This window comes from Cyrtonyx montezumae, unplaced genomic scaffold (assembly GCF_038088225.1).
Source record: "Cyrtonyx montezumae isolate F1298 unplaced genomic scaffold, pur_monq_1.0 scaffold_3, whole genome shotgun sequence".
NCBI lineage: Eukaryota > Metazoa > Chordata > Aves > Galliformes > Odontophoridae > Cyrtonyx > Cyrtonyx montezumae.
Window position 1 is genome coordinate 148,286,782 of NW_027072034.1, and position 12,146 is coordinate 148,298,927.

The 12,146-nt window shown below is 42.1% G+C and overlaps 1 protein-coding gene across 4 annotated transcripts in view; it reads left to right on the plus strand.

Annotated features, from left to right (window-relative positions):
• Positions 1-252: 252 nt before the first annotated feature.
• The window catches only part of SRPK2 (SRSF protein kinase 2), a 133,392-nt gene continuing 121,498 nt past the window's right edge, over positions 253-12,146 (plus strand). For all 4 annotated transcript variants that reach the window (XM_065743641.1, XM_065743637.1, XM_065743638.1 and 1 more), the window contains exons 1-2: positions 253-280; positions 367-451. In XM_065743641.1, the coding sequence (XP_065599713.1) occupies positions 265-280; positions 367-451 (101 nt within the window). In that variant the 5' untranslated portion in view covers positions 253-264. The remainder of the gene's footprint in view (positions 281-366; positions 452-12,146) is intronic.

Sequence of the window (12,146 nt, forward strand, 5' to 3'; positions counted from 1 at the left end):
GGACAGCCGGGACAACGCGCCCCTCCCGCCGCCCCTCAGGTGCGCGCCCGCCACCTGCTGCCACAGCCCCGCCCCCGCCTTTCCGGCCGCGGCACCGCCACCAGCGCCGCGCCTGCGCAGTGTGTGGCGGCGCGGAGCGCAGCGCGGGTGCCGCTGTTGCCGGCCGGTGTCCGGCGCGCGGACTCGGCGCGGCAAGCGAGCAGGCGGGGCTGGGCTGAGCTGAGCTGAGCTGAGCTGAGCTGAGCTGAGAGCGACGCCGGCACGATGAACTCGCGCAAAGGTACCGCGGCGGGAAGCGGGGGACGGGAAGCTGGGGGCTGCGCGGTCACTTTTAACACCGTGCTCCGCTCGTTCTTCTCCCGGCAGTGCTGGCCCTGCAGGCCCGCAGGCGGCGGCCGAAGCAGCCCGCGGCGGCCGGCAGGAGGGACAAGCACCCGCCGCCCCACAAAAAGTGAGTACGGAACGCCCGGGCCGCCGGGACGGAGCCTCCCCGCTCCCGGCTGCTCCCCGCGCTCCCCCCCCCCCCTCTCTCCTGGCGCTCCGCTCCCCCCTCCGTACCGTCCCGGCCGCACCGCTCGGCCCCGCGCCTGCTGCTCTGCTCGGCTCCCGCACGGCGCCGCCCCCTCCCGCCGCGCTCCGTCTCTCACCTGGTGCTCCTGTCCGGCTGCGGGCGGCCCGCCGTGCCGTGCCGTGCCGTGCCGTGCCGTGCCGTGCCGTGCCGTGCCGTCTGCGGGAGCGTCCTGCCCTGGAAACGGTGCGTCGGCATCCGCAGAACTCTTCGGACCCGCGGAGACTGGCACGAGTCCGTGCTGCCTCTCCTGTCTCAGTGTAACTCTTTACGTTTCTGTCACCCTTCGCTTTTTCTTGTTCTCTAATACGGCTTTTACCGTGTGTTCAGTAACACTCACCCAGGGATGCTGCTGCACTCTTCCCTGGTTAGTTTCTGATCCCCGTGGGATTGCATGCTTCTTCCTCTAGCTTTAGTTGTACTTTGTTCAGCGAGGCCCTATCGGTGACCCAATAAGCGAGCATCACCTCGTCTCTTGTCTTTGCTTTTGTTTCGTGGAGGTCCTGCTTTGCGTCCCAGTGTTCGTATTCCTCTCAGAACTGGGGAGCTGGATGTGACAGCCAGGTGTGTGTGCATGATGGGGAAAAAACGTGGCCATGAGGTGCAGTATGTGATTCAAAGGAGAGCATCTTTGCTTTTTGATTTCTGTGGAAAGAAACGATAAGCTACTCATGATTCTGGTGTTTGTTTCCTTAGAAATGCGAAGCAGGCTTTTTATCTCCTTTTGAGATGACCCCCGTAAGATGAAATTCCGTTTCAATGATCATTGGTCTTTAATAGTTAATTTCCCCCTATGTCCTGTTTTGCTGATGCTTTTTTTGGGGGTTTTTTGGCCAATGGTGTGCAAAAGCCATGTTTTGCTTTCAGTTGTGAGAATCTGGAATTGAAGCAATGGAAGTAAACCCTGTGCACAGGAGGCATGGTGTGATGGGATTGGTTCTGCTGTTTTCCAATGCCTTTCAGGATGTCAGTTTGTAATGTTAAGTATATTTGTTATAATATATAACAGTTACAAGCCACTTTAAAACACAAATATCTCCTATTTTATAGGAATTTCAGGTTCAGAGTTACATTTGCATCCTTTGGATGAGTCAACCACAAAATTATTAATTTTTGTTCTGGTTAGATGATTGTGATTAGTATGTTTTTTTTTTTTTTCTTTAAACCAAGGCTGCCTTGGGATGTCTTGCTGAATGAATTTGTCAGAAGTCTGCTTTTGTAGCCACTTTAGTAAACACAGAAGTGGTGCTCTACTGGCTGCTGCTACGTCAGGGAGCACGGTCGGCTGCTGGCTGGCTGCCATCCTGAGTCGGCAGTTCCAGATGCGGTAGCCCGGTCTGTTCAGTTGCCTCGGGAAACAGTGGTTTTGCTGTGGTATACAGCAGAGCCATTGCTTCTTTTCTGCTATGTTTTTCTTCTTCAAACTGCTTTCATGCTATTGAGACTTACTCTGTTTTATGCTTCTTGGGAAACTTGCAAGAATTCAAGTCGCATATATGGTGAAATAGTTTAGGACCCCTAAGTAAAGTGAGAAAAAAATTGTTGACACAAGTGTTGGGTTTGTTCAGTTCTTAGCTTTGTTTTAAGTCCAACTGCTGCTGCATGTACTGCTGTGCTAGAGCTGCGGTTATTTGATACACATCAAATGCATTGGAGCTGCAAATGAAAATGTTGTTTTGGGGGTGGGAATTCTGTAACATAAGTTCCTAGTAGCAAATTACATAATTGTGAATTACTCAGTTTCAAACCAAAAGTAGTTTTTTGTTTTGTTTTTGGTTTTAAATTGTAGTTCTTAGGCATGCTCTTCTCTGTTGGGTTGTAGCTTTATAGAACAACTTCCATTGTTGCTGGTAACAATGTGCTTCAAAGGAGCTGCAGGATTCCTCCTCTCGAATTGGCGAGGAGAGCTGCATCGCATTGTAACTTACTTGCAGGCTTTTGTTTGAATGGTATTAGGATGATGGCACGAGAAGAGAAAAAAATTGCAGTGCTCTTTGATGCTGAATGGCTTTTTGTCTGTTATGACCTTGATTGCCTTGGAGGGTTGTGAAATCAATCCTAGGAGTGATCAGGATTGACCTTGTAAGTCTGTGATGTGAGCTGGTGTAGGTGAAACTGGGCTGTTTTTGTAATGGAGTGGAAAAAGTATGAGTTGAAGGTAAATGGCTTGTATTATGAAGACAAGTTTGTATTGAATCAAGACCATGTCTAAAATTATATGTAGTAATAGAAATAGAGACCTGGGGAATCACCAACCAGCTGGATTCTGCATATGAGATGGAGCACCCTTGAGGGGTACAGGCTGGGGGATGAGAGGCAGGAGGGAAACACTATGGAAAGGGGTCTGCAGGTTCTGGCTCATGGTAAGTTGAACATGAGGCAGCAGTGTGCCCTGGCATCCCAAAGGGCCAACTGTACCCTGGGGTGCACCAGGCCCAGCACTGCCAGCGGGAGAGGGCAGGGCTTGTCCTGCTCTGTGCTGTGTGGCCTCACCTCCTGCACTGGGTGCAGTGTGGGTGCCACAACATGAGAGGGACGTAAAGCTATTGGACAGTGTCCAAATGAGAGAGATGAATATGGGGAAGGATCTGAAGGGCAGGTGTGTGAGGAGCGGCTGAGGTCCCTGTGCTTGCTCAGCCAAGAGCAGAGGAGCTGAGCGGAGGCCTGATGGCAGCTGCAGCTCCTCACAGACTGCTAATGTGTTTTTTTAATCAGGCAGAAGGTTGATTAAAATGGTTAATTCCAGTCGCCTGTCAGTTTAATGTTCACCTTTGTAATGTGACAATAAAACAGATATCAGACTAATAGTGGAATCCAGCAGAATCTGAAGTAGGTGTCAATATAAAGTAGCACACTGATATTGCTGCACTAGATATGTTCATTCATTTTTGAACTCCTTTTATACAAAGAAAACATCACACATTTCTAATAAATCTAATTTCTGAAATCGGAATGGCTCCGCTGAAAAGATCCATTTGCAGAGTTGTGCACTAAAAGTAGTTGTCATATAAGCCTCTGCACATCCACTGTCTTACAAATGTCAAGGTTCGTGGCTTTTTGAGTAAACAGTGACTATAGATACTGTCCTGGGATCTTAATCTCTTTTATAATAATTGCATTTGATGAAATAACATCTCAAAGAGTGTAGTTAAGCACAAAACTATTAAACAAGAGTGTCTTAGTTGGGAAGGGAAAATAACTGCATTTTCTGTTTGGGATTATATTGAGATGAGTAGTTAGGGTGTAATTTCATGATGAAGGACAGGGCCACTCCTGCAGTGCATTTTTGTTTTCTTTAACTTTTACTTACTGTAACCATAGAGTAGGGTGGTAATAAATTTTACAGGGAAGTCCTGGATGTGGATTTTGAAATAGAAACTCTTCCTTTTGTTATTAACGTGAAGACAGGCTGGAGGTTATTGGCTTCTTTTTTTTTAAACTGAAGTTTGAAGATATATATGGCACTTTTTACTGAATGAATGAGAATGTCAGATTATGTAATAAATTTAATTTGGTTTGACAAAGATGATATGAGTTGGTGCAGTGTTCAGTTTTGGATAACTGAAATTCTTTTCTTTGTATTAGTCTGTGAGAACTCATTCCTATTGCTTGAGTTCTTGGTGGTGTCCTAAATATCCTGTTTGGCCATTTTAATGATTTATTGTGTGGGGAGGGGAAAACTGGCTGGAGGATGCACAACATGTTCATTTTGGTGGCCACAGATTATCTTGACATAAGACAGAAGTAAAATTTGGAAAGAAATCTGTTCTCACAGCTGTGCTAGATATGTACCTCTTGTTGCTGTCATACAGCATGTTTCTCAGTTAAAGTTTGTATTCGATCTCATACATTTTCTGCAACAGAAAGTATAGCAGAAGTGTGTGTGTCTAGCAAAGCTAGAGTTCTCTAAGTTCCACTAGAGTAGAAGAGTACTCTAAGTTCCATTAAATTAGAAATGTGAGACAATGAAAACACTATATGAAAACATTGCACCGCATCAAATGATCTCAGTTTCCTCATTTAGAGGGGAAGTGCTGGTCCTGCTGAGGAGCAGACACAAGACATTTGCTTTTATTAATTTATTCTTTAGGATTTTGTATTTAAGGCTGATTTTTGTTCTGAATTTCGTTCATGTTTTTCAAGAGTCTATGTCTTCAGTTTTTTTGATTTTGTTTTGTTTTTTCAGAGTGCAAGCTAGAAATGGTCATAACTAATGAATGGTGGGGCAGTAGTGCAAACTGCATACACTGCTTGTAACCATACCTGTAGTTAGAGTGCATTCACTGCATGCTTGTCTATTTGCTTTTGTAAGGTCTGCAGTAAAAGAGTAATTCTTTATCTCTATTGAAAACTGTTTTTCTTTGGTCTTTGGCTGCAATTGCCTAAGAGAAGGACAGTGAGCTGTAAAACTTACCTAGCTTCCTTTTCCTTCTTCCTCTTCAAAGTGAAAATAATATTAGAAAATGCTACTTAAAATCATCTGCTGTATGATGTGCTTGTGTATGTACACAAACGTGTACAAAATAATGTCCTTTGAAGGAAGCCTGGGTCTAGATATGGATGAGGAAGACTATAGTTGGTGTCAGGAAATTACAAAAGTGTTTTAATGCTTCCTCAAATGTTTGTTATGCTTAGACAAAATAATTGCTGTGACAGCTAAGTTGTTTTTTTTTTAAGAGCATCATCTGTCAGACACTTTCTGTTCACATAGGTGTTTGTTCACACTCCATGGGTTCTGTTGGCTGACCCAAGGCTCCCTGTATACCTCTGAGGGTTCATATATGAGAATGACAGTACATTCTCAGAGTTGGAGGCAGTTTTGTATCTAACCCTCAGTTGTAATGTGTTCTGGGGCTGTGAGTGTAAATGGTGACTTAAACATTACAGTCAGGTACCCCTTTGTGTTGTTGACACAGGCCTGCCCAAACAAACTCTCACAAGGAAGCTTTTTCCTTGAAGAAGACTTCTGTGTCATACCTCACAATTTTTATAGTGCTTTAAACCTTTCTCAAATTCGGAAATAAAACAGTGAGTCCCCTCTATTGATGGAGGTGTTATCCCTCATGAGCCCACACTATTGATAGAGGTGCCTTCCCCTGTGGAAAGGATATGAAATATGATTTTATGCTTTTCTTAAGCAGTGCCCGTAGCTGTAGGTTCCTGAAAAAACTTCAGTGCATAATGTACTTCTAACACGATCTTGAGACAGGCTTTTACATCCTCACACGTGGAATTGCTTTGAGGGAGATGCTGCAAAAGAGGGCTGGTCAGTTAAAATTGTTTTTGGTTCTGTATGTTTCTCAGGGTGGTAGTTTTCTGTACTGAATGGTGTGATATCAAACCAAGGTGATTTGGATTCAGAATTTAAAAACTGTATCAACAGCATGGGCCCTTATGTTTTTCTTTTTTTGGTCTTGAAATTGCTCACTGAACACTGTTGGAGAAGGCAATGTTCCTACTTCTCTTTAAAAGTAACTAAAAAATGAAAGATTCAGAAGGATAGTACCCCAAGTCATGCCAGTGTCTAATGAAAGCAGGCGAGGTGATCTCAGTCCTGTACAGAAAGAAGAAAGGGATGGGATTTTTAATAATGAAAACATAGTTCTATAGCAGTTGGATTCATAATCACTTCCTTTTCTTAATGAATACTGTTGTAATTCTGTCCAACTCATACCTTTGTAATCTAGCCTTCATTCTAATAAGAGATAAGTAATCCTGTTTCACTGTGGGGACTTCGGTATTGGATCTCAATTTTATTAGGCAGTTAAAAAAAATAATTAAGGTTTGAAGCAAAAAAATTGTCCTTTACACCTCTCTTTAGATTCCTATTGTTAATATCTTTAAAATACCATCGGTTTTCCTATATTTTAAGTGATAATCCTCTCTTTCTGGTTTTCCCATCTGTACTTCTTTGTTTTTATGACTCTCACCTTTGCTTTCTTATTTCTCCCTTTTAATTCAGCAGTCATGTTGTAGCATGTTGTAAGCAGAACGGTCAGGTAGTATTCTTCCTCTCGTGCCCCCTTCTGTACATCACTAACATCCTTTAGGATGAGTTCCATTGCTGGGAACTATTGTGTTTAGATTGTTTCCTGATCATATATATGGAGAATTGGCTGGAAAGATAAACATAATGTAATAAAGCACACATGGCAAACAGTAATTGCAGCAGTCTATATCTGTTGGAGCGGAAGTTAGCAGTAGAAAAAGCCTTTGTATTTAACAGAAGATATTGTAAGTTTGGGGCTGAAAAGATGGTCAAGTAAATTTCATTTACAGACTCTCACTTTGTAGTAACTTTTTTGCGTTAATTGTGTACCCTTTTTAGTTTAGCCCAGGTGTTTGGAAATCCTGTGATAAAAACAGTGTGTAAATTTAAGTGCTCTGCTTTAGTTCTGTCCACTGAATCAGCTGGCATGTTTTTGACTTCTGTCTGAAGTCCTGTGTAATGAAGTCATATTCTGGGGAGTCTCTGGGTGTTCATGCTAAAGGAATGTTATCTTGGACTTGTTGGTTAAAGGCAAACCACAGAACTGACTCCTGTGAGGTCACGTTTCTTGATAGTGTTGGTGGCTTACTATTTCTCCTCAACTAAAGCTAGTTAATTCCAAGTCAATAATTCAAACGTAGGAGGCTAAAAGAATCAAGGGCTTCAGTTGCCTTGAGCTATTGTCAATGCTTTGTTTGCAGTTTTTGAAAATGGAAGTGAGAATTCCATAGTTAAATGTCAATTATATTTTCCTATCCCTGAGGAAAAATGTTTAATATTTCTGTTTTTTTTTGCTGAGATAGAGGTCAGAACTGTCTAGGTACAATATCTCTATCTTAAATTCTGATATTAAATTCAGTTACTAATTTTGAAACTGGTCTAAAACGATACTGTTCTTGTTTTCATGGTTCTAAATAAAATTTTCTTCGGGGATGTTTGTTTTCTTTCTTTGTTGATCTGTTTCTTCTGTTTTCTCCCTTCTCCCCACTTGATTGTTGTTCTAGTTCCCTGCTTGCGGCCCTTCTGCTGTTGTCCCCTATGTGTGACGTGTTCACTTTGGGCCACCTGCGTTGGTTTATATGAAGTAATACTAGATGAGTTTCCTAGCTAGCTGCCCTGAGTTTGCAGTTATGGCTGCGGTGCCCCTGTGAGCGGCCTCCTGTGAGGTTATGGTAAGAGGAGGAAATGCATAATTGAGCTGTCTTCAGGGCAGTGTGTGCAGTCAGCAGAGCAGGATGCCTCCTTCTTCCTCTAGCCTGCGTAAGAAAGAAGCAGCTATTTGATCTGCAGAGCTGCTTTTGATTCAGGCCTTCCCTGCCTAAACTGTTTGTGACAGATTCGGGTGTAAACTTCAGCTGAGAAGCTTGGGCCTGGCTTTGTCCTGCTGAGCTGCAGGCAGTGAACCAGGCTGGATTTGTGCTGCTGAACAACAGGGAACTCTGAAACTACATCAAAACAGCAAGTTTTATTTCTGACTCCTAACAGAGCAGGAGGAGCCAGTGGTCGCTTATTGTCTTTGGATATTTTGTGGTTATGAGTCCTGCAGAAAGAAAACTGAATCCCTGAAGAAAATAAGGTGTTATGATCCATGTAGAAAGTAATTGCAAGAGTGCCAGTTAAGGTGCAGCTAAAGGGGCAAGTTAGGGAGGTACACAGCAAGACAACTCTATTTAAACAACAGAAATAGTGAACTATTATGCAGTAACACAAATTAACTTGTATTTGTTTTAAAAGGGTCTGGGGATGTGCAGCCTCAGAGGTGTGATGAACAGGAAGTGATGATGTAAGGAACAAGCTTTGCAGCAGAAACAGAATACACAAGTAGAAGGAGAAGTGAGTTTTATCTTAAAGCACAGAGTGAAACATGGTAAGCATGACCTGCCTCAAAAGGTTGTTCTTTATGGATTGAAATTCTGCACCTGCTTGGAAGGATTATTGTGCTGGGGATCTTTCTGACCAACTGTGCAAAGGAAATTTTGATGTGTCTGGTTCCAGGTATAACTGTTGAAAAGCACTAATGTAAGAGCAGGCTAATTTAAAAACAATGAAAGTGTAAAGTGGTGGAGGTGTTTAGGAACCATTTAAATATTCCAATTAAGAAAATCCCTGAGTGGAAAAGATTTGCACAACTTCTTTTCTTGCACAACTATTTTAATATTTGAGAGCTAATTATAAATATTTTTAAACAGTTTATGTGACTATTTACATGACCATATATATCAAGAACTATTTAACGTGGTTCTCATCTTACTGTCTCAAGAATGATATGCTAGAACACAAAATTGCTGAAAGGAGGAGATAGCAAAGGTGATTGAAGGGATTGGACAGCTTTATTTATGACTGGTGCTTTTCAGATGTGTAAAGATGGTTAAGAGAGATCTTGTGGTTGTGCCTGAAAAGTTATAACTGGTATAGAATGTGAATAACAAATAACTTGCTATTTTTTGTTACAAAAACAATGTTGTTCAGAAAACCACTTGCATGAAAAGATAAATGTCTATGTTTAATGAATTTTGAACAGCAGAATGACTCTTTGCCATATGCTGTAGAGGCTAAGTTATAATGCTTTTAAGAGGGATAGAAGTGAACACTAGAGCCATCAGCAGTAGTTAGGTATGTTATAGTACAGGTGCAGTTTGACTTTCCCAGCAAATGTTTGCTGAAACAGTCATGGAAGTTCTTCCTAATTTTGAGCCACTTCTGTACTCATCTCTGAACATGTTTCTGGCACCTAGCAGTATGATACTGTCCTGAATGGGCATTTGATCTGAATTAGAGTGACAGCTCTTTAATTTGTAAGATCTCATAAGATCACTTGCAACATCTGACAGCACCTGGGACCAGTATCCATAAGCCCAGATGCAAAAAGGCTGCAGTTATCTATCACGCTGTTCTCGTAAGCGGGGAGGAACTGAAACTGCAGTTAAGTAACTCTTATTCTGCATTGAATGAGTAGAATATGTTTGAAAAGAGCATTTGTGAACCCCAGTAGTTCAGGGTAAAGAAGGAGCTGCACATGTGCCTTAGCCAAGGAGTACAATGTGCTGAAGGAGTGGGAGTGCTGGAGATGCTTCTTTTCCCACAGACTTCGGTGCCATCTGCAGGTCTGAGTGCAAGGCCAAGGTGAGGTTGGGACTCAAATTGTCAGTGTGTTTGCCTCTGTTGCTGTGAACAGCTAGCTCTGTGTTAAAGCTCTGGTTCTCATGGTTACACAGTAGCTCCGTGATTCACTCACCTGAGAAACAGGAGTTAAAATGCCTGAGGAATTTCAATCTTGTTGTTTCAACCCGCCTTGTGTGTCAGTCACAGGACTACAGGCTGTGCTGGGCTTTGGGCTCCCTGAAGGACAATAGCTTTACATCTCTTCTGAATAATCAAGAGCAAAAGACTGATGGAGGTAGAGGACAAGTGATTAAAAAGAAGGATTTGATACTGATGTTTTCTAATACAGAGGCATCACTTTGCTGTCTGGTTACGGCCACGTAACTTTGAGTTACATAGCAAAGGTAATGATTTGGGCAGACTGAGCCTATTCAGATGGTTAAAATCTTTTTTTCTTTCCAGCATAGCAATTGTACTTCAGCATTTTATGAAATAGGGTGTCCTGAGGGAATCAGAAACTTAAACTACTTTCAAGTTCCTTTTGTGGTGCCATGAGGCACAGTATGACAGACCCAGAATCTCTTCCTGGATGGGAATGGTTTGAGATGTTAGCAGTGTCAGGGAATCTTGAAAGGGAGCAGGAGCTTTGTGATACTGTTATGAGATCTGGGGCAGAAGAACAAGAATGATCTTTGCAGATAAGAGTATCCAAAATCATTTTACCTCTGTTTTGTTTTCTAAGGCAGTTCTGTTGCTTGGGGCTATGAGTCGTGTACGACCAGCACAGGTTGTTTTCCCCATCTCACGATACTGATTGTGGACTTTGATAGCGTTCAACTAGAATTTGATCAAGAGCTTTGCTTCTTTTTTCTTTTTTTTTTATTCTGATGTAAGAGCTTCTCATCTACTTGGTGTTTCACAGAAATGCTTGCTTTATATCAACATGTAAATCACACATGTTGACAGCAGTTTTGAGAAGACAACACAAATTTTGGTAGGTGCTTCCACCATTTTGTTTTATGGAGTTGCTCTTTAATCAGGGACTGGCAATCTTGGGAACAGGCTGTTAAGTCACAGTCAAGGCTCTTAGCAAAGCTGGATGTGAAAACGCTGTGTGAATATCAAGTTGGCATCAAATGTGAGGCTGAGGCTACCAAATTTTTAATTCACTAGATACTTGTTCAATAACTACTTTGATGTTTAATGTGGAATGGTTGCTTTTAAGTATTGCATTCTCATTGCTGTTCCAAGTTGTGCTGCTGCTTAGTAAATCCAGCATCTACAAACTAGGTAAAAGCTATCTATTCAGTAGAACCAATTTCCCTCAATTGTCTAAAAACAGATGTTGCTGAGCATTGATGAGTTTATCTTAGAATGTTAAAGCAAAAATGAAACACAGTTTCATGATTTTTTCTGTTATTAGTACTAAGAAATAGAATAACTGTATTCTTTAATGCTTATTTTTGAGGCAAAAAATGCCTGTTTTATATAATGAAGATGTTTGTCCTAGGGGTGAAGATCTCAAGATAAACTCAAAGTATACCAGACTCCCTTCCCCTGACCTTCTCCAGGACTGCTGTGTATTAAATCTTTCCCTGCACTTTGCCATGCTGGTGAAAAGCCTGTTTTTAGTAGCCACAGTTGAAAAGAGCATTATAATAAATTACAGATCAGTACGTGTATTGAAGAGAAAATATTTAGCTCTTAGACTTATATTTAACTCTTAGACTTTTTCTGTCTTTTTTTGGTCATAGCTTTCTCCACATGTTAGGCCTAATATGCAAAATTCACATTATAGACCACTGGTGATTAGAAGGGAATGTGATTTGGATAGTACAGTTGGGAAAGATCAATGGACTGTTTTTATTTTTAGGGATATTTGGTTCAGCCAAATGCTTTGTTTTCATTTTGATTTATTTGAAGTATCCTTTAATGGATAGCTCCATCTATGTCAGAATGTTTTGTAGGTGAGTACAGGACAGTGTCAGGGGCACCAGATGTGGTCAGCCTAGTTTTAAGATACTTAGCTGTTTAGCTGAAGGTTTCAAATTAGACACTCGGTATGAGCTGACACTGCTGGGTGAATTTATAGATCACTTGGTAATCTTGATCTATCGTTCATTCTGGTAAATTAGAGGTTTTCTCTTCCTGCTAGTCCATGGGAATGCAGGACCAACATTCCCACAGCTGGCCTGTGGGCTTTCCTGCTTCTCTTCTGCTGCTGTTTCAATATCTCAATGCTCAGATATAGCTGACTCCCCTTGCAAGGCAGCTTTGAGCCTTCTGGTTCATTCTGTTTTTTGTGTAAAACAGTTTATGTCTGCCACCAGCTTCTCTGACCTCAGATCAGCTAGGAGCCCAGAGATGTGTGCCTGAGCTGCTGCAGTTGCAGGAGAGACAAAGAAAATGAGTGCTGGAAGCTATGCATGGAATTGGTTTGTTGCTTTGGAGTCCAGAAGCATGTGGTTTTAGAGAGTGCAGTGATCA